At 39.6% G+C, this 18,144-nt stretch overlaps 1 protein-coding gene across 6 annotated transcripts in view; it reads right to left on the bottom strand.

Annotated features, from left to right (window-relative positions):
* The window catches only part of lamb2l (laminin, beta 2-like), a 60,086-nt gene extending 44,320 nt beyond the window's left edge, over positions 1 to 15,766 (bottom strand). Inside the window, exons 1-3 of one of the 6 annotated variants that reach the window (XM_034591339.1) lie at positions 15,623 to 15,709; positions 2,750 to 2,779; positions 729 to 806 (exon numbers count right to left, since the gene is read on the bottom strand). In XM_034591339.1, coding sequence (XP_034447230.1) covers positions 729 to 786 — 58 coding nt within the window. In that variant the 5' untranslated portion in view covers positions 787 to 806; positions 2,750 to 2,779; positions 15,623 to 15,709. Of the gene's footprint in view, positions 1 to 728; positions 807 to 2,749; positions 2,780 to 4,272; positions 4,520 to 14,858; positions 14,874 to 15,136; positions 15,159 to 15,622 lie in introns of those variants that run through there. The other 5 variants (XM_034591338.1, XM_034591337.1, XM_034591341.1 and 2 more) reach the window with 5 other exon arrangements.
* Positions 15,767 to 18,144: the final 2,378 nt, after the last annotated feature.

Below are 18,144 nucleotides of genomic sequence, written 5' to 3'. Positions count from 1 at the left end.
GCCGAAACAACCCACACGCATCTTTTGGATTCTTCTTTTTGTCCCAAAAGAACATGTGACCACTGTCAATATTGATGCACTGCGGCTCCGATGACCTGTTTCTTAGAACTACTGATCTCTGGTAAAATGTAGCCTTAGTTTTTTCTTTAGTTTTTCTACGGATCACTGTTATCCCTGTAGTTCACTTCAGTTTGCTGCACCAAAGACTGTATATGAAGATGGACGAAACGTCCCCACTTCCTAACACTATCCAGAAATGAAGCCAAATATCCTGGAAATGAAAAAAACCTTTCTGCACACTAGCAAGATCCCGCCGATACACATGCTTGACAAATCACGAGTCAGTCTCAGCTTTCAACCAGGACTTTTCACCCTATTTTTATAGCATTAAATGACTAATTACCCCCCCCCCCCCAAAAAAAAAGTGTATTTTAACTATTTAGTCCTATGTAATGCCATGTCATGTCCCATCATCTAACATGGAGGAGACAGGATTTATGACCTATACTACAGTTTGGCTTCACATTTGTGGAGCTGTCGTGTCTAGCATTAGCCAGGTAGCACTAAGGACAAAATGTCATGAGTTGTGTTACAAAATACATGGTTGTCTTTCAGTTCTGGTGATGTGCATGCTAATAAAACCCTTTCACAAACAAACCAAGCGCTGCTGACATGAAGTTACACAGAATGACAGGTGATGCATTGATTGTATTGGTTTGTAAACTCACCCAGCATGAGGAGGCTCAGCTGCACAGTCATGATGGGCATCAGGATGTCTGGATGCATGGACAACAAGCTGTCTCTGGCTGTAACAAGCAGACACAAGCAATTTTAGAGTGAGACAAGGAGGTCAATCGTCATTTAGTAAAACACCCCGCTAACACTGTCATCATAGTGGGCAGTCCATCTTTCACACCAGGGGTAGTGTTTGTGCAGCCTTTACTCAAACTGTGCTCATATTACCCTCTACCTTCAAGGATGACATTACATTTAGCTTCATCACTATTCAAACAGCTAGTTTTACTTGTTTATTCCTGCTCAAAGTACATGGTACTGTGCATGAGCAGGACATTCAAATATTTTATTATATTTAATAAAATATTATATATATATATATATTTCTGCTCTCTTGATTATCCACACCTGCCCCTTCTGTTTCGAACTATGTCTCGTTGTCTCCCCTCTTCTTTAAGTATTTAGCCTCAGTGGCTGTGCCTGAATTCAACCACTCATTCACTACCTCCTACTCACTATATAAGGTCTTCTATATAGAAGAATATATAATGCGCTCATCTGCAAAAGACAAAAATGCTTTCATTCACTACTCTGATAATTTTATCCGTTGAAGTAATAACGTCATTACACAGGATTATGACGTACAGCAACAACAACGTCTACCGGTGGAAATAAATATATATATATATATAATAAGTTTTATATGTTTATAATACTTGTATGTAAAAAGCCTGTTGAATGACCATATTTAAAAAGTAATAGTAAAAACAGACTATTTTAAAATTGGTCTGTGAAAATGTTGGCACATTTAAAGCTATAACCTCATGATAATTCAGATAATTTTGATAAGAATAAGAAGGAGTAGATTCACCAGAGAGAGAAAGCTGAGACGTACTTTCCCTTTCTCCTCTCATCTCTCCAACATTTTTCTTTCTGTCAACGCCGCAAGTGCAATGCAGTATAGTATATATTGCTTGGTTAGTGACCATCAGTTGTACACTACTTTTCACAATGCACTGTGGGATACAATGAGTACAGGCTATAAAAATTCACGTAAAGGTTCAGTGTGTAAGATTTATGTGAAAGAAATCTATTGACAGAAATTCAATATAAAATAATCCTAGTGATGTTTTCACTAGTCTGTTTTATCTAAATTGTACGGATTGTTACTTTGTTTGACCTAGAATGAACCCTTTATATTTACATAGGGAGCGGGCCTTCTCCACGGAGGCCGCCATGTTTTTTACAGTCGTCCAACTGGACAAACTAAACACCTTTTGAGTTTGTATGACAACTGAAGGCTTGTTTGGAACATTTGGAAGGGGAGGGTGAGCTGAGGGGTATTCAGCTGCAACATGCAAATTCACCACTAGATGTCACTACATTCTACACACTGAACCTTTAACATTCAGACAGTACTACAAAATGGCAAATTCACTATATAGTGGAGTGATTAGTGAGTGATTTTCTGACAAAGCCTCTGAGATTTTTTTGTCAGTTTGTCTTGACACCTTTGAGTTCAATTCCTACTTGTATGACCTCTGATCCTTCTAGTGAATTTTGACTTTTGCCCGATGATTCTGATACCTTTGCTACGTCTCGGCCTGATTTTTCTGTACTGAACCTTCGTATAAAAGACCTTGATAGTCTCTGAGTCTGCATTCAGAGTTTTATGCCTCTGACCAGAGTGATACTGCCATAAACCTCAACCTGGGGGTTGGACCTCCCCCACCCCTTTGGAGGGTCACAAAAGAATCACAAGGAGGTCATGGGAATGGACTTAAAATAAGTTAATATGAAATAAAAGCACTAAGAGAAACTCTTGATAATATGTTAATTAACTTGTCTGGTTGGACACAGCAACATCTAATCAGCTTCAGTCAGACGTTGGACCTTGACCAGTATGGAACTCAGGGGTTTTCCAGAGAAAAAGTTCTTAATTCTTTATCTTTACTCTTACTTTTGGAAAAAAGGTAGCTACAAAAATTTGTTTGAAAATGACTTCCAAACCTAACTCGCTGATATTTTCAGGTGACTTAATGATCTGAATGCAGGACAGGAAAAATAGAGTAATAATAATTACTTAAATTCATCACTCTTGAGGCTCTCTGACAACTGAAGCATGGATCACAGAACTGTCGTTGTGGTTCACCCATCTGGACATTGATCATTTTCAGATATAAGTAAAGGCTCATCTCAGTGGAACGCAGTGGAATGTAGTTTTGTATTTCACTGAAAACTAAACACTGATGCAGTAGAGTGGAATCAAAATCAATTTGCAGTGGCAAAGTTAACAACAACAAAATAGTTTCATCCTCAAAGGGGAATCGCACTGGTGAAAAGGTTAAGTATCACCCATTTTCCTTGAAAATTTGGATTTGAAGTTACATGGTTTTCACGAAGAATATTGTGCAATAAATTATCTTCTTTGAGATACAAGGCTGTAAGATAAAAGAATGCCACAAAACAAAACATAATTTCTGTATTGAATTGTCCATTTCAATAAATCCCTGCTTCACTGACCGATTTTTAAAATAAAGCCTTTTTATATTTCTAGAGAGGGACAAATGCAGGATGTAAAAGTGCAAAAACCATAATCAAAGAAAAGAGGGTGAGACTGATTCAAGAGTTAGAGGCGATAAAGGAGGAAGACAATCAGAGAGTGGTTCGAAGATTTCCCTGGATTCGGCTGATGTCACGAGGAATATTTTCAATCCAAATCTACAATGGGACCTGCTATAAAATGATTGATATATTTTTAAGAAAGGAACGAACACTACCCCACGAATATATTTAGTGATGCACAGCAGAACAGGTAGGTTACATTATGATCAGTGGAGAAACATAAAATACTGATTTTATTTTTAAGTTAAAATGTTCACTTGTTCAGACTATACATTGTACTTTTATTTGTCTAAAATACAAATATTGTTTGAGTCAAGACTGTAGGTCTATCTCCTCATCTGTCAATAGAGGGATCGAGATAGAATGATACATTATACTTTTTACCACAACAGCCCTGGTGCAAAAGGGACCCTCATAGCACATATCCCATCTGAGTGCAGAAATCTGAAGAGCTCTGAAGCCTCTAGAGATGATGTGACTGGCATATGATTTAAAACAAGAATATATCAACATAATCACCTTCCTGTGTCACACTTATTTGAAGTATAAAAACTCTGAAACATGATGATAATAATCATTCTCAAATAAAATTTATATTTTGACACATTCCATTGCTAAGGAAGTGGAAAAAGCACTCGCTGCTCTGTTTAACAGCTGCACCGATGTTACATTTTAACAGCTACATAGTTAAAAGTTTACAGTTTAGCCACAGGCAACCTACAGCGGTGGTGACAGCACAAGGTCGCATTATGATCTCAAATTTGACGCTAGAGTGGATTAGTCAAGAAAACACAAGAGACTTCACCTGCTGATACAGAAATAAGTAACACACAGATGACAATGTAGCAGTCACTGTAAAATGTTCATTAGAAATCCATTCTTGGCAATAAGTGATTCCAGCTTCATACTCACACAGCCACAGGACACCTCTCTCTCCTCTGCACTGCACTGCGTGGTCAGATTTGCTCACTCTGTGTCTCTGCAGGCCAATGCTGCTTGACAGCGTGTATGTGTGTGTGTGTAGATTCCCGTATTCCAGTGTGCACGTGTGCAAACCCGGGACCCCAATGTGTATATTTACGCATGCATGCACATGTGCGGTGTGTATGTGCGCCAGAATGTGTAAAACAAACTTGAAAGCAGAACTGACGGCAGCGATGTAAAAACAGAGGGAACACTACCGGCCAATGGGAACACGGTATGTTGCGGGACCCCCACCCCTTCATTCCTCTCCTCCCTCCGGCTCCCTCTGTTTCTCCCTCCAGCTCGTCACTGGGGCACTGGGGTGAATGGGCAGCTATTCTTATTCTAATTCCTCTGTCACTCTGTGGGCCACTGGCTGAAAGAGGGGAATGGTCTCCAGGCTTTTGGAATGCACAACCCCTTTCTTCTGGACACGAAGGGAGAGTGAAGGGCAAGAGAGGCAGAGGAAGCCAGAGAGAGAAAGTAGAAAGAGAGATGGTGAAAAGAGGAAGAGACAGAAGATGAGGAGGGAAAAGGAAATGAGGAAAGGAGAGAGGAGGGACAGCGACAGTGACAGATTGTTTGGGGTAAACTAGGCCAAAGAGCTTCACCAAAAAGACCCAATCAACAAGTGTCATCGTTTCAAAACATCTCAGCTTCTGCCCGTCCAGAGTAAAACTAAGCCCAAAAAGAGTTTGCAAACCAAAACGAGGATAGCAGCATTTCTAAACTTCTCTGTTTTAGTGGCTCTAAAAGTTGTAGGAGTAGTGTGGACACCAGGTTTATCCGTAGCAGAGTTGATGCATTTTCAAACAAAAACGTAGTAGTATGGATGTAATCGAAACCATGAAACGTACACCTCCAAAAACTAGTCAAGATCTAGAAGTAGAAGAAACTCTCTGGAAGCTGGAGTAGACTTGTAAGACATATTTTTGGCAGATACTCTTTTTAGTTTGATGGTGGAGAGTCCAATGACAAGATTGATGCAACTCTTAAGTGGATACAAGTTGCACACAAGTGTTAAGGGCGTGCAGCTGTTAGAACAGCAGAGATAAGGAAGATGTAATGCCATTTTTTTTACACTTTTTTAAATTTCTATAGATTTAAAAAACAAGATGCACTATATACTGACTTTTTGTTATGCTGGTAGCAATCCTAACTTTGTTACTGTTCGAAAAAGCAGACTAACTTATTACCCTTGTTTCAAGTCACAGTGCGAAGCTAAAGCCTAGTTCACACTACATGATTTTGAGCCTGATTTGCCAGTTGCAATTTAATTTTGCAAGTTACAGATAAAAGCCCAGATTAGTGCTCGATAGGCAGTCGCCACTAGCCAACGAGTCCCCGGCATGTCGCAGACTCCAATCTGATTTCTAACCTGCTGAAAATCGAGTGTGAGTCGGCAGAAAACTCTGGCTATCTCCTGCCAATCAGAGTGCAAAGGTGGTGAAGGTACATGTAGTTAGTTATGAGGTGCCCCCTGATTTTTCACCCGTCACAACAACTGCAAGACTCCCAATGAGTGTAGTGTGAAATGCTCAGCGATCCAACTTTGAAAGCTGTTTCTGAACTTGGCCTACAGCTTACCTAGCTGTTGCCTTCAGCTTTATCTTTTGCATAGAGAGGAAGGATTGGTATCAATCTTTACCAAACTCTCTGTCAGAGAGACAATATTCATTCATCCAAAACTGTCTAACTGTTTCTTATAACATGACTTTCACGCTATGGTATATGAAGGACAATGAAGGCAAATGACAAACGACTGTACAAGTCTGAGGCAGCTCTGGTGCCATGACTTAATGAGAAAAAAGAAAGAGAGAGGAATGGGAAGGTGCGTGTTTGTACCTGTAAAAAATCACCATAACAGGTCATATTTATCGACATGGGTGAGATTTAGGTGAGAGAATGAATGAACTGCAGGAGAGAACAAAGCAGCTTTCACACTCATACTGCTCTTGGGACGTGACCTTTGACCTCTGCTGTAGAGCGAGAAGGACAGACCGAATTAACATGTCACACAGGAGGCACAGAGTAGAGAAGTGGAGTTTCTGGTGCAAACTGTCAGCTAAGGGCTGAGTTATGTTGAGTTTTTCTCAAATGTTCATCTGCTGTGATAATTTAGAAGTCATGTCAATCACTACATTCTAACACACACATGTTGCGTACTTGGTAATTTCATTTTGACTCCAAAGAAATCTATATTATTGCTTTCTTTGTGTATCAATGCAACAGCCAAAAGGATTGCTATCACAAACTTAAAGCCTGAGCAATGTATAATTTCGAAAATACAGGTGCAAGTGGCAATTCACAGGTTCTAACCCATTTGTGCTCAAGAGAAGCAGCTCAATCTGCTCAAATTAAAGCTGTGAGCATCAACAAGTGCATTTGAGACTTGACAAAGCCAAGCAAAGTTAAATTATTTTTAAGTGAGACAATCACACTTTTTTCATCATCACAAACTCTGCAGCAAAGAAATCGCTGCACACTCAAAGCTACACCATTTGTCCCCTTTTCATCACAAACCAGGAGGTGTATTTTCAGGAGGTATCTCAGGATTTCTGCGGAGAGTCTAATCAGGATTGGTTGAAGAAGGCATGTTCTTTATGAGCAATGTGATAGGCTACTCCCACTTGCACCATTCAAAATGGCACTTCAGATTCTGTTTAATACTTTGCCCCAGAGCGTGCACAGATCGTTTTCCCCAGTCTCATTGTCCAACATTGCCCTTTGCAAAGTGGATGGCAGACATTTTTTCACCAATCTTGCATCCATATATATTTGCACTGTTTGGGTGTTGATACAGTCAAAATTTGAACATGTGTACAAATGAGCAAAGAATCCATTATGGAGGACCTATATAGTCAAACGAGTTAAATTTCAACTTAATCAGAGTCGCGATGAGAGGGCCGAGGTCCCCTTCAGAGTTAGAATCTTACTGTATATCCTGGAATCCAGTTCACTTTCAACAAAAACTGCTCGATATTTGTATGCGTTTTTCCACATTTGCGTTGATTTCTCAGACAGTAATTCATGGATCTTGGCATGTTTAGGGGACTGATATTATAGTGTATGCAATTTGCTGCAGATCCACATAAAAAGAGTGTTGGGCCTTGGTGGAGGTATGTGCTCTACTGAGCCCTCTTTTAGTATTGATTGTATGATTTGTTATTGTATTGATAATAAAGTTTTACATGTGACTGAGCTGTTCTGTCTTTTTAGACTTTTGAAATATCAGAGACTTGTTGATTGTAAGTGGACTGTGGTTTTGGATGCCTTGTATGTGTCTGCTTGTTAAAATGGATACACTGTATACATGCACACATTAATATGGTTCTAAATGTATAAATAAAGTAAATGTATAGGTAAAGGCAATAAGACATATGAAACAATGATTGTCATAGTGAGAAGGCTTGTTTAATGCAGCAAATCAATGTCCTTGAACAAAGACTTTGTGACAAACTCACACAATCACTACAAAGAGATAAGAGGAAACTCGTATAACTTCTGTGCGGCAGTCAGACAAAGACAAGAAATCTTGAGACACTAGTCCAAACAATCCGAGACTCCCAGATCCTTGCACACCATAACATGATAAGCTTGACTCTCCGTGTGTGTGTCTACATGAGTTTGTGTACACATCAAATGAAGGGCTTCAGACTGAGCCACTGAAAACACTGCCGACGCGCTGCAGGCTGAGACACTGTTGTTAAGGTATTGTAAAACAAGGCTGGGCTGGAAATGGGATCAGATCATACCGATGAGATCATGCAGGAAGTCTGTTTTCCATACAGGCAGGTGACTCAATATTGAAACCTGCACCACTGTCCAGCCAGATTAATTCAAATGCCCATACATCTTGGTGCACCAATGTTAAACTCAGTTTAGCAAGTGTGCATTCATATGTTTACTTCAAGGAGCTAAAGTTTTTTTCACTTTATTCAGAACTTTTAAATCTATTAATCCATTACTTTTAGATAACTGTTTAACTGTAAATGACTTTGAACTGTTTTGAGTATTTTAAGCGACAGCTTATCTTATAATAATTTAAGAAAAGGTCCTCCAAGAAAATGCAAGTAAAAGCACTTAAGTATTACCAGCAAAAGGAAACATAATACTAGTTTGGTCTCACTGACTAATGTATCATTAGATGATTAATACTGAGGCATCAGGATGTGAGCTACTTATGTATCTGCTGGAGAAGCAGCTAGTTTGTGCTACACCTTTATATGCAGTTTTATAAATCAGATGGTTGGTGAGATAATTAATAGGACAGGAAAGAAATGGAAAAAACGTTTTCAGCATTTTGACTTAGTGTCTATTGCTACATTTTTGTTTAGATAATGAACATTTATTTAAACAAAATCATGTGAGATATAGAGGGAGAAACATAATTATTTTGTGGAGTTCTTAACAAGTAATGTACATCTGAAATGTGACCCTGGCTACTCACTGCTCTTTTTAAGGCATTAGAAGATTGGACACACTGGTTTAATCTTTAACAATGAATATTCTAAAATATGCATCTGACACAAATACACCTGCAGTGTGCAGCGAGCAGCAGATAACGTGCGCTCAGGATAGGATTCCTTAAAAGCTAAGCTTTGATCTAAGCTTTGATGAACACAAAATAATTGACTGCTGTCTCCTGAGTTTGACATCAGTCAAATATTGTGAAAAATACTTTCAGCTTCCCTGGGGGACGAGATGAGAAGTTGCACCATTCATCTGTAGAGTGTGAGGTAGAGATTGTAAATGAAGTGGAACCTTATTGCTCAGATCTTCCTGTTAAATGTTGAGCTGTGATACAAAGTGCAGAATTTTAACTGCAGAGTCTGACCCATATTCAGAAAACAAGCGCTTTTTATCAGCAGTGTTTAAAAGACTATATCAAATGTGTCTGCAAACACTTTGGACATTTCTTGCTCGCAGATGAGATAATTGATACCACTCTCATCATGTATGTTTGACAAATACAACGCTCCAGATAACAACTGGTTAACTTAGCTTAGCTTTAGCGCAGGAACAAAAATAAAAATAAAAATTGTGATTTCATTGGCGGATTATGTATCGCATTACTTCTGAGCAAATAATTGTGATTGCCAAGGAAACAGGATTATGTATATAGAGGTGGAAAATTCCTACTTCAGTGCCACATTATGTATAATTTCATTGAATAAATGAGTACTAAGACATAGAGTAAATTAGCTGTGTCTAATAAATATAAACATACACAAAAATATTTGATTGCACTTATGTTACACATTATAAAAAATAGTCAAAGCTGTCGTAAAATTACTGTAGCACACCTTAAAACCACAATAAGTGGTTCTACCCAGATTAGGCAGAGAGTAAATTGCAGTCTTTATGACGCCTTTTAGGCAGCACTCCACTTTTCAACTTAGATTTATAGCATGCATCAAATTTATAGCAGTGGTTTTCAATTACATAGAAAATGTATGAAAACTTTGAAAATTTGAGGTTGTAATTATTCTAAATTGTTTGGGGGCGTCCCAGTTTCTACTCCGTTAGATTTAAAGCTGTGGTTGGTCAGCATATAAAAGCTAGAAAGAGCAGGCTACAATTTGCAACTGATACACCGCCCTCCCACCGACCCTCTTGTCAAAGCTACGCCCCCAAAACAGATGAACTTGCACTGCCTGACAACTGTTATAAGATGACTTTTCTATGACTGTCTCACTAACTTCAGATTATCGTTTCTGCTTCAGCGGTGCACATCTCCCTGGCTAAAGTTATGTGCAGTGAGAGCAGGGTGCATCTGTAAGTGACTGACTGGTACACCAGTCAATATTCAAACAACCTTCTTTATTGGTTGCTATTGGGACGTGAAGATGATTTCAATAAATACAATAAAAAGTGTTTTAGAATCTAACCAATCCTACCTTTAAGCAACGCTAAGGAAACAATGAGAACTCTCAGCGAAAACACTCAAAGAGCCAAAAATCATAAGAGCTTACAGTGAGTCAATGACTACAAGTCAACAGACCACCCAAACACAACCTCTTCAACTGAAGGGATTTAGCTTAACCATGGCAACAAAAAAGCAAACGTTTTCCCATCAAACAACTTCCCAAACCGCCACATACATGTCAGATCATCACTTGTGGAGCCATAGGATATCTTATAATACTATCTGGCTACATGATTTATCTCTGCTTGCCTCTCACAGCGAAAGAAAGATTACCGTCAATGTTAATTCTGCATTTCGGGATAACAAAAAGGAGTTCAATCTTCCATTCACTGCAGATTTTCACTGCTAATGACCCCAAATACCTCATGAAGCACACCTCATACCAAATACCATAAATACTGTTGATCTTACTTGGCTTTTGTTCCATGCAACCTTTGTACTTCCACAGAAACAGACACATACACACTGTGTATGTGGGTTCCTCCTGGTTTTTTGCCTTTGTTATTCTCTAAACAATTCCCTGATCAATTCTGATATCACCTATGTCCTTTAGGGTGTTTTGTTTTAATCATAAAAATTAATCTTTAACTCAGGGAGACACACCTGCAAGGCCCACAACAGCTCATGCAAGGGCATGACTGGGCAGTGGCACATAAGGAGGTTTAAAGGTGATTAAATTCAGTGCAGACACACACCAACCAACACAATCACCACTTTTCATGTTTGGACTAGAAAGCCAGAGAATCCTTAGGTGAGTGGTGGAGGTGAACGGGGCGACTCAGAGTTTGGCTCAGGACAAATGCCTGTGGAGAAGGTCAGTAATGTGGAGATAAGCCCGGCAGAGGTACAATGCTAAAGAACATCAAAGCTTGTATATGGGCATGATAGGATTTAGATAGGAAGGAACTTGTTGGAATGTTCGGTAGTGTTTATTCGCACCACATGATGACAGGCATCTGTCAGCAAACATAATGTATGGATTACCATTGAGGAACGGTAGCTAGATATCATATCACTAGGATGCTAATATCAAAAGTTTTACTCTGAGCTAACAAGGAGGTTTTCCTTCTTGGGACAATGAACATGTTTCTGCCATTCATTCCTGCAATTCCTGCAATTTCAGGCACAAAAACCACTCCCCTCCTCATGATCTCTGGGTGATCTAGTTTTCTACCCCACCTGCATGCACATCTCACGCTGACATCACTTATATAACGACACTGCACTGTGTAAACTGACATTCCTTCTCACCTACATTCATCACCTCCAGTAAACTCAGCGGGTTTGTATTTTATAACAGTGGGCTGAATCTGAAGTCTCATGCTTGATGACTTAGCTAAATAGACTTGGTTTGCAAATGACAAACATTCTGCACTTGAAACAAGTACAGATGATGTCTCGTGTGATCTAACAAGCAAAGGGGCAATCAGTGTTTCCTGTCCACATGAATGACAAGCTGGATATTTGGCTTTTTTTTCCCAGTAAGATTTAAGGAAATTGCATTTCCTGTTATTGAAGAGAAAATCTCTGATGTGACTTACAGGCGTGTTTGTGGAGGTGTGTGTGCGTGTGTCGAGGTGTGTGTGTGTGTGTGTGTGTGTGTGTGTGTGTGTGTGTGTGTGTGTGTGTGTGTGTGTGTGTGTGTGTGTGTGTGTGTGTGTGTGCAGGAGAGGGCATAAGAAACTTAATCGTAGAGGCAACGATCTGCATTACAGCCTGAGACTGAGACCTTCTCACAGCATGTACATATTTATAGAAACATGCATTATCACATTGTGCAGACCTTTATAACTCTACCTATTATACACAATGTCCAACACCCTGTTCTCAGATGTGTGTGTGTGTACATGTGCGTGTGTGTAATAACTGACCACGGTCAATATCCATCCATCCATCCATCCATTTATTCATACATCATCGATCCATCCATTATCTTTAACCCCCTACCAAGAGTAAATCTTTTCATCATCTCCTGACTATGAAAGTACCATTTGTTGGAGATACGCTGAGATAAATTAGCCTGATATAATGTTCAGACAGGATGACAAGAGCAAGAGACTGAAAAATAGGCGTAGCAGTCATCAGTACCTCTTGTCAGCGTGCGGCAGAGAAGGGGTTGATTTATATCAGGGGACGTAATTATGAGTGTCTCGGCCTGAAGAGGCCCTGACAGAGGCTCCAATATCAAAGACTTATTTCAAAACTACTTCTTCTATCATTGTTTCCCAGTAACTAGGGCTATACTGTATGTCCAAGACCAATAAAAGAAAATAACTACTCACAAAGCTTTTACCCTTTTACACACAGCAAACATTGTTAAGAAACACACCATGGGAGCAGCTGTGCAGCAATAACAAAACAGAACGATTTGCCAGGGTATCATTCGGGTTGGGTTTTATTATAGTGACCAAAATTATCATGGTTATCCGTATCATAGCGGTATTATTATTAAAATGTAAGTTAATACATTTATTACAAGTGAAAATAGTATAAAACCATGTAACACCATATCAGACAATATTAACATTGAAGAAGGAAGGCTTTAGCTTGCTAAAGAAGTAATTTCAGAAAATATCATTAATATCGCTGAAGACAGCTAATGTTATAGAAGTGTTTTTTAATGTTCAGTTGACAACAAAGTACACTGACTCAAGACTTGAGTTTAAAGATTTACTCAACTTCCGACAAATACAAATATTGATAAATCCAACAAATCCAACAATACTTGAACATGCCAGCTCTCCCACATGGCCAGCTCTACCATTCGGGGTCTGAGAGACTCGTGGATCCTCTTAACCCTTCAGGTTAGAGTTGATCTCAGCAGTGGGGCGAGAGGCCATGTCCTTGAGCTGATTAAAGCTAGACTAAGCCTGCAAGGGCCACGAGAACATGTACCTCCAAACACACACACACACGTCTCAAGACCCTGACAAGCTGCTGAAAAGAAATCACTTCTGATATGGAATTCCTGAACTCCCAGGAGGAGAGCCAACTTTTCCTCAATTGAAAAAAACTGTTAATCACACAAAAGGCACCAATAAGGAGAACATGCTTTTTTGAGGTTACACTGATATTCGTTGTTAACTTGTGTGAGCTCAGGGGTGCAGCTGTTACAGAAACAACACAACATGTTGTCAGTGAAGCTGTTTGTTCTCCACCTGCAGCAAACATTTGAATATTACTCAAACTATTCTGGACGGTGAATGTGAGCTCTGCTCTCCATTAATCTGTGCTGCTGGTTAATCTGGTAGGAATGTGTGCAACAGTGTCACAAATCAGCCTCCCAGCCATTAGCAGCCTGCACACACACACACACACACACACACACACACACACACACACACACACACACACACACACACACACACACACACACACACACACACACACACACACACACACACACACACACACACACACACACTGCCAGTTTCTAGTTCCTTCAGCAGAAGTCTGACACAACTTTTGGCAGCTCTCTTTTTTACTTCCCAGCTTTTGCATTGATATGTTTTTGCCATTCCCTTCATGACAAATCTGATAAGGTTCCAAATCCCTTTCCAACAATGCCTGCAGTTAGGAAAGAGGATGTCGCACCTTGTACCGATTGTCAAGAGAAAAATTGTGATTTGTGGATATGGTTTGTACAAATATAATTAAAATTTGAGTTAAATCCAGAACCTATCCACATTCAAATACATTTCAAATGTTTATCTGATGAACCACAGATTCATCAGTGCACCACACTTGTCTGATACTGGATCTGCTCTCCAGCACATCACATCTTAAACTCTGAGGAATAAACACAGTGAGTTTCTCCTACAGCAGACAAATGCACAACTGCTTTCTAGTGACCACACAGCCTCATTTAACACACATGTTTGAGCAGAGGGGAACACGAGGCCGCACTTGTCATGAAGCCTCTGCTGCTCCAGGCTAACTACAGTGTAATAGTGACTCATCCAGGAAAGTTAAATAAGGACAAAACATTAAACTCATGCTGCGATGCAAACCAAACCTAATCACCAGTCATCTCAACACTAATAGTTTGAGGTAAAACTGCAGCGTTTACTCACCAATGCTTTCTTTAAGATGAGTAAAACTGCAGAATTTATTCACCAATACTTTCTTTAAGTTGAGTTAAAACTACAGCGTTTACTCACCGATACTTTCTTTAAGTTTAGGTAAAACTGCAGTGTTTACTCACCGATACTTTCTTTAAGATGAGTTAAAACTGTAGCATTTACTTTACAATACTTTCTTTAAGTTAAGGTAAAACTGCAGCGTTTACTCACCAATACTTTCTTTAAGATGAGTTAAAACTGTAGCATTTACTTTCCAATACTTTCTTTAAGTTAAGGTAAAACTGCAGCGTTTACTCACAAATACTTTCTTTAAGTTAAGTTAGATTTTCTCACCAATACTTTCTTTAAGTTAAGTTAAACTGCAGCATTTACTCACCAATACTTTCTTTAAGTTAAGTTAGGTTTACTCACCAATACTTTCTTTAAGTTAAGTTACATTTTCTCACCAATACTTTCTTTAAGTTAAGTTAAACTGCAGCGTTTACTCACAAATACTTTCTTTAAGTTAAGTTAGATTTTCTCACCAATACTTTCTTTGAGTTAAGGTAAAACTGCAGCGTTTACTCACAAATACTTTCTTTAAGTTAAGTTAAACTGCAGCATTTACTCACCAATACTTTCTTTAAGTTAAGTTAGGTTTACTCACCAATACTTTCTTTAAGTTAAGTTACATTTTCTCACCAATACTTTCTTTAAGTTAAGTTAAACTGCAGCATTTACTCACAAATACTTTCTTTAAGTTAAGTTAGATTTTCTCACCAATACTTTCTTTAAGTTAAGTTAAACTGCAGCATTTACTCACCAATACTTTCTTTAAGTTGAGTTAAAACTAAAGCATTTACTCACCAATACTTTTTTTAAGTTAAGTTAGGTTAACTCACCAATACTTTCTTTAAGTTAAGGTAAAATTGCAGCGTTTACTCACCAATACTTTCTTTAAGTTAAGGTAAAATTGCACTGTTAACTTGCCAATACTTTCTTTAAGTTAAGTTAGGTTTACTCACCAATACTTTCTTTAAGTTAAGTTAGGTTTACTCACCAATACTTTCTTTGAGACTGCTCCACTGTCTACATCAACATGACAACTAGCTAAAGGCTTTAAAATGATGAAATTAGCCTAGCATAATTCAAATGTTTAGCTCCAGGAGGAAGATTGGCAGGTAACGCAGTAATAGCACAGCCTCCATATAAACTCAGTGGAGAATCCACTGTGCTGACATGGGGTTTCTCTGAGGTGTGGTCCGGACACAAATGTTCGCAAAGACGGAAGATTAGATGGAGTGCTCACCTGCTCGGTAGTTTTCAGCGGCTCCTGTCTCACACACACTCACACTAACTTTCTCCCTCTGTCTCTCTCTCTCTCTCACACACACACACGCACCGTCCGGCAGCACCGCCTCTGTGTGTATGTGTGTGCGTGTATTTCCGTTAATCCCGGCGGTAAACCCAGCGAGCAGCGGAGGAGGCGGAGCTGAAGTGTCACCGGCGGCCTCGCACCGCGGAGCAGCGGCAGGTGAGGAGGTCCCCACCCAGTCCTCCCACTGCCCCAGTTAAACATTACCGTCAACTAATCCCTCGGTGCTTCACTACTCACCAGTCAACTTGAATGTCAGGGAAGCAGATACAGCAAAGTAAATTAATATGGACAGCTTTTCTCACAGGAGAAACACAAAGCCACATGCACATTCCTCCAGTGGCCTATCTAGGACTTTTCTGAATCAGGGGCTACAATTATATATCCAACATCCATGCTCAATTCCTAATTCAGTAAGGTCCACATTTAAGTCATATAGTATATTATATTTTTTTAATCATTAAGTATATTTTAACTAGATGTAGGACAAACATGTAAAAACTAATTTGTCCCTCCTGTCACTGGCCTTTTAAATACTCTTGTTATGTATGTAGTATTGTCAATGTTTTTGTGTTGTACACTTGTCCACTGATTGTGCGATTGCTCGGCTGGCTGCGCAACAAGTTGCCCCTCAGGGACAATGAAGAACCTTGAACCTTGAAGTCATTCCTTGTTTACTGTTAGCTCTATAGCTTTGAGCAAAGCCACACATCATTGTATACATTTGGAAAATTATACCTTGTTCAAGGTCATTGTGTACTTCAAAAAAGCAGTCAGACATACACTGAACACAGGAGAACCTCAGGATAATCTCCAGAGGGGCTTCATGTTTGAACGCAAATGTTAGACTGAGAGCCTCTGGACTTTTTGCAGTCTTTCTCCGGCCGGGCCCCTCGTAAAAAATCAGTGTGTTGTTTTCTGTGTTGTTATGAATGCGACTGAGCGGAGGATCTCCTGCCTCATCTGTGAAAGGCTAAATCCAGAGAAAGTCTGGACCCAAGTCTGCGGACATCCTCTGGAGATCATGTCTTTTATTGGCTAAAGCCACCCTCAAAAAGAATAATCGGTATTGTAAGTAAGTGACCAGGCCAGGGGCGCTTTAGGGGCCCCGCCCCAGGGTGACCAAGGGATGATTCCCTTATAGACTTTCCACAAAAAAGCCTTAGGATTCAAATTAAAGGTGCCCGAACACACCTGAATTGGGCCTTTTCACATCAGGCAGTCTGATTTTTATCACATTTGGTTATGTTCAAGTTTCCTGGTTCCAGTAAGCTGTGACAACATGAACAATACCAGGATCCTGAAGCAACCATCATTCATGTGATTATTTATAACCTCTCCTGCTGTGAAAAGGCACTGGCTTGTATAATATGGCCTATTATATTTTATTAATATCAGTAAAACTTTGGTTAGGGTTAGGGTTACCAACTGCTGAGAAGAACAGCAGAACAACAGAGTTGTCAATAATAAACTGGACTGAAATACCAACACGCATGATTGGAACGGTTTTAAAACAGTTTTTTTTTACTTACTGGTGATGTGGAATATTTTACATCTCTCAGAGAACCTTGAGGTAAACTGGCTAGAGACGAAAACAAAGCAATGAATGAATCAGCAGCAAAAATCAACAGCTGAATAGTGGATTTGTATTTTTCCATTCATAATAAGATGTGTTTGTTGTTTGTTGTGTGTGTAAGGATTAGATATTTCAACCAATGTCATTTCTTCCCACGTGAAAGCGGCATTGCCAGCATAGTGTGTTCCCCTGTCTTGCTTCAATGGCACGAGGATAGTGGAGATAGCTCATCACCGACAGGATTTGAGCCACGGGAATTATCAAGAGATGACAGTCTCCATCGCCGAGCTCATTATATGGTGCCAGTCGAGTCAACTGATACACATCACATATCCCTAACCAGCAGCCGCCTCATACGACGACAGTCTACCCGAGGTCAGTGTGCGTTTGTGTTTAGACCTGGTATGGGCCGGATCGAGCAGCTAATGGGCACGTGCTCTCTTGAAATGATAAAAAGGGATGGGAGTAGAGACATGTTGTTTATGTGTAAACACTGATACCCAGTAGAACTACAATGAAGTGAGACGGAGTAAGATGTGGGGAAAGAAAGACAGGTAGAAAGAGGAGAAGCTTTAAAGACCCACTGTCAGGAAGCAGTGCAGGTTGTGCAAGGTAAAATCCAAGGCTGGAATCCATAATTATACTGCGCAGTGTAACACAAAGATGAAAGTAAACAGCAAGCACAAAAACAACAGATACTTTATATTGTAGGTTGTAATCAGAGGCATTATACAGAACTTAGAAGCAGTAAGGACAGTGATCAACAAACGCATGAAGAGATAAGCAGCGGTTCAGCAAAAGGTACACGGCAATAAACAAAAGAAAACTGTTTGGGAGAAATAGTTGTGAGGAGATAAAGAAACCGTGAGAGAAAATCTGT

Source organism: Hippoglossus hippoglossus, chromosome 7 (assembly GCF_009819705.1).
Source record: "Hippoglossus hippoglossus isolate fHipHip1 chromosome 7, fHipHip1.pri, whole genome shotgun sequence".
Classification (NCBI taxonomy): Eukaryota; Metazoa; Chordata; class Actinopteri; order Pleuronectiformes; family Pleuronectidae; genus Hippoglossus; species Hippoglossus hippoglossus.
The sequence above is the reverse complement of the archived record's forward strand: the minus strand, read 5'-3'. Positions and strand labels throughout refer to the sequence as shown.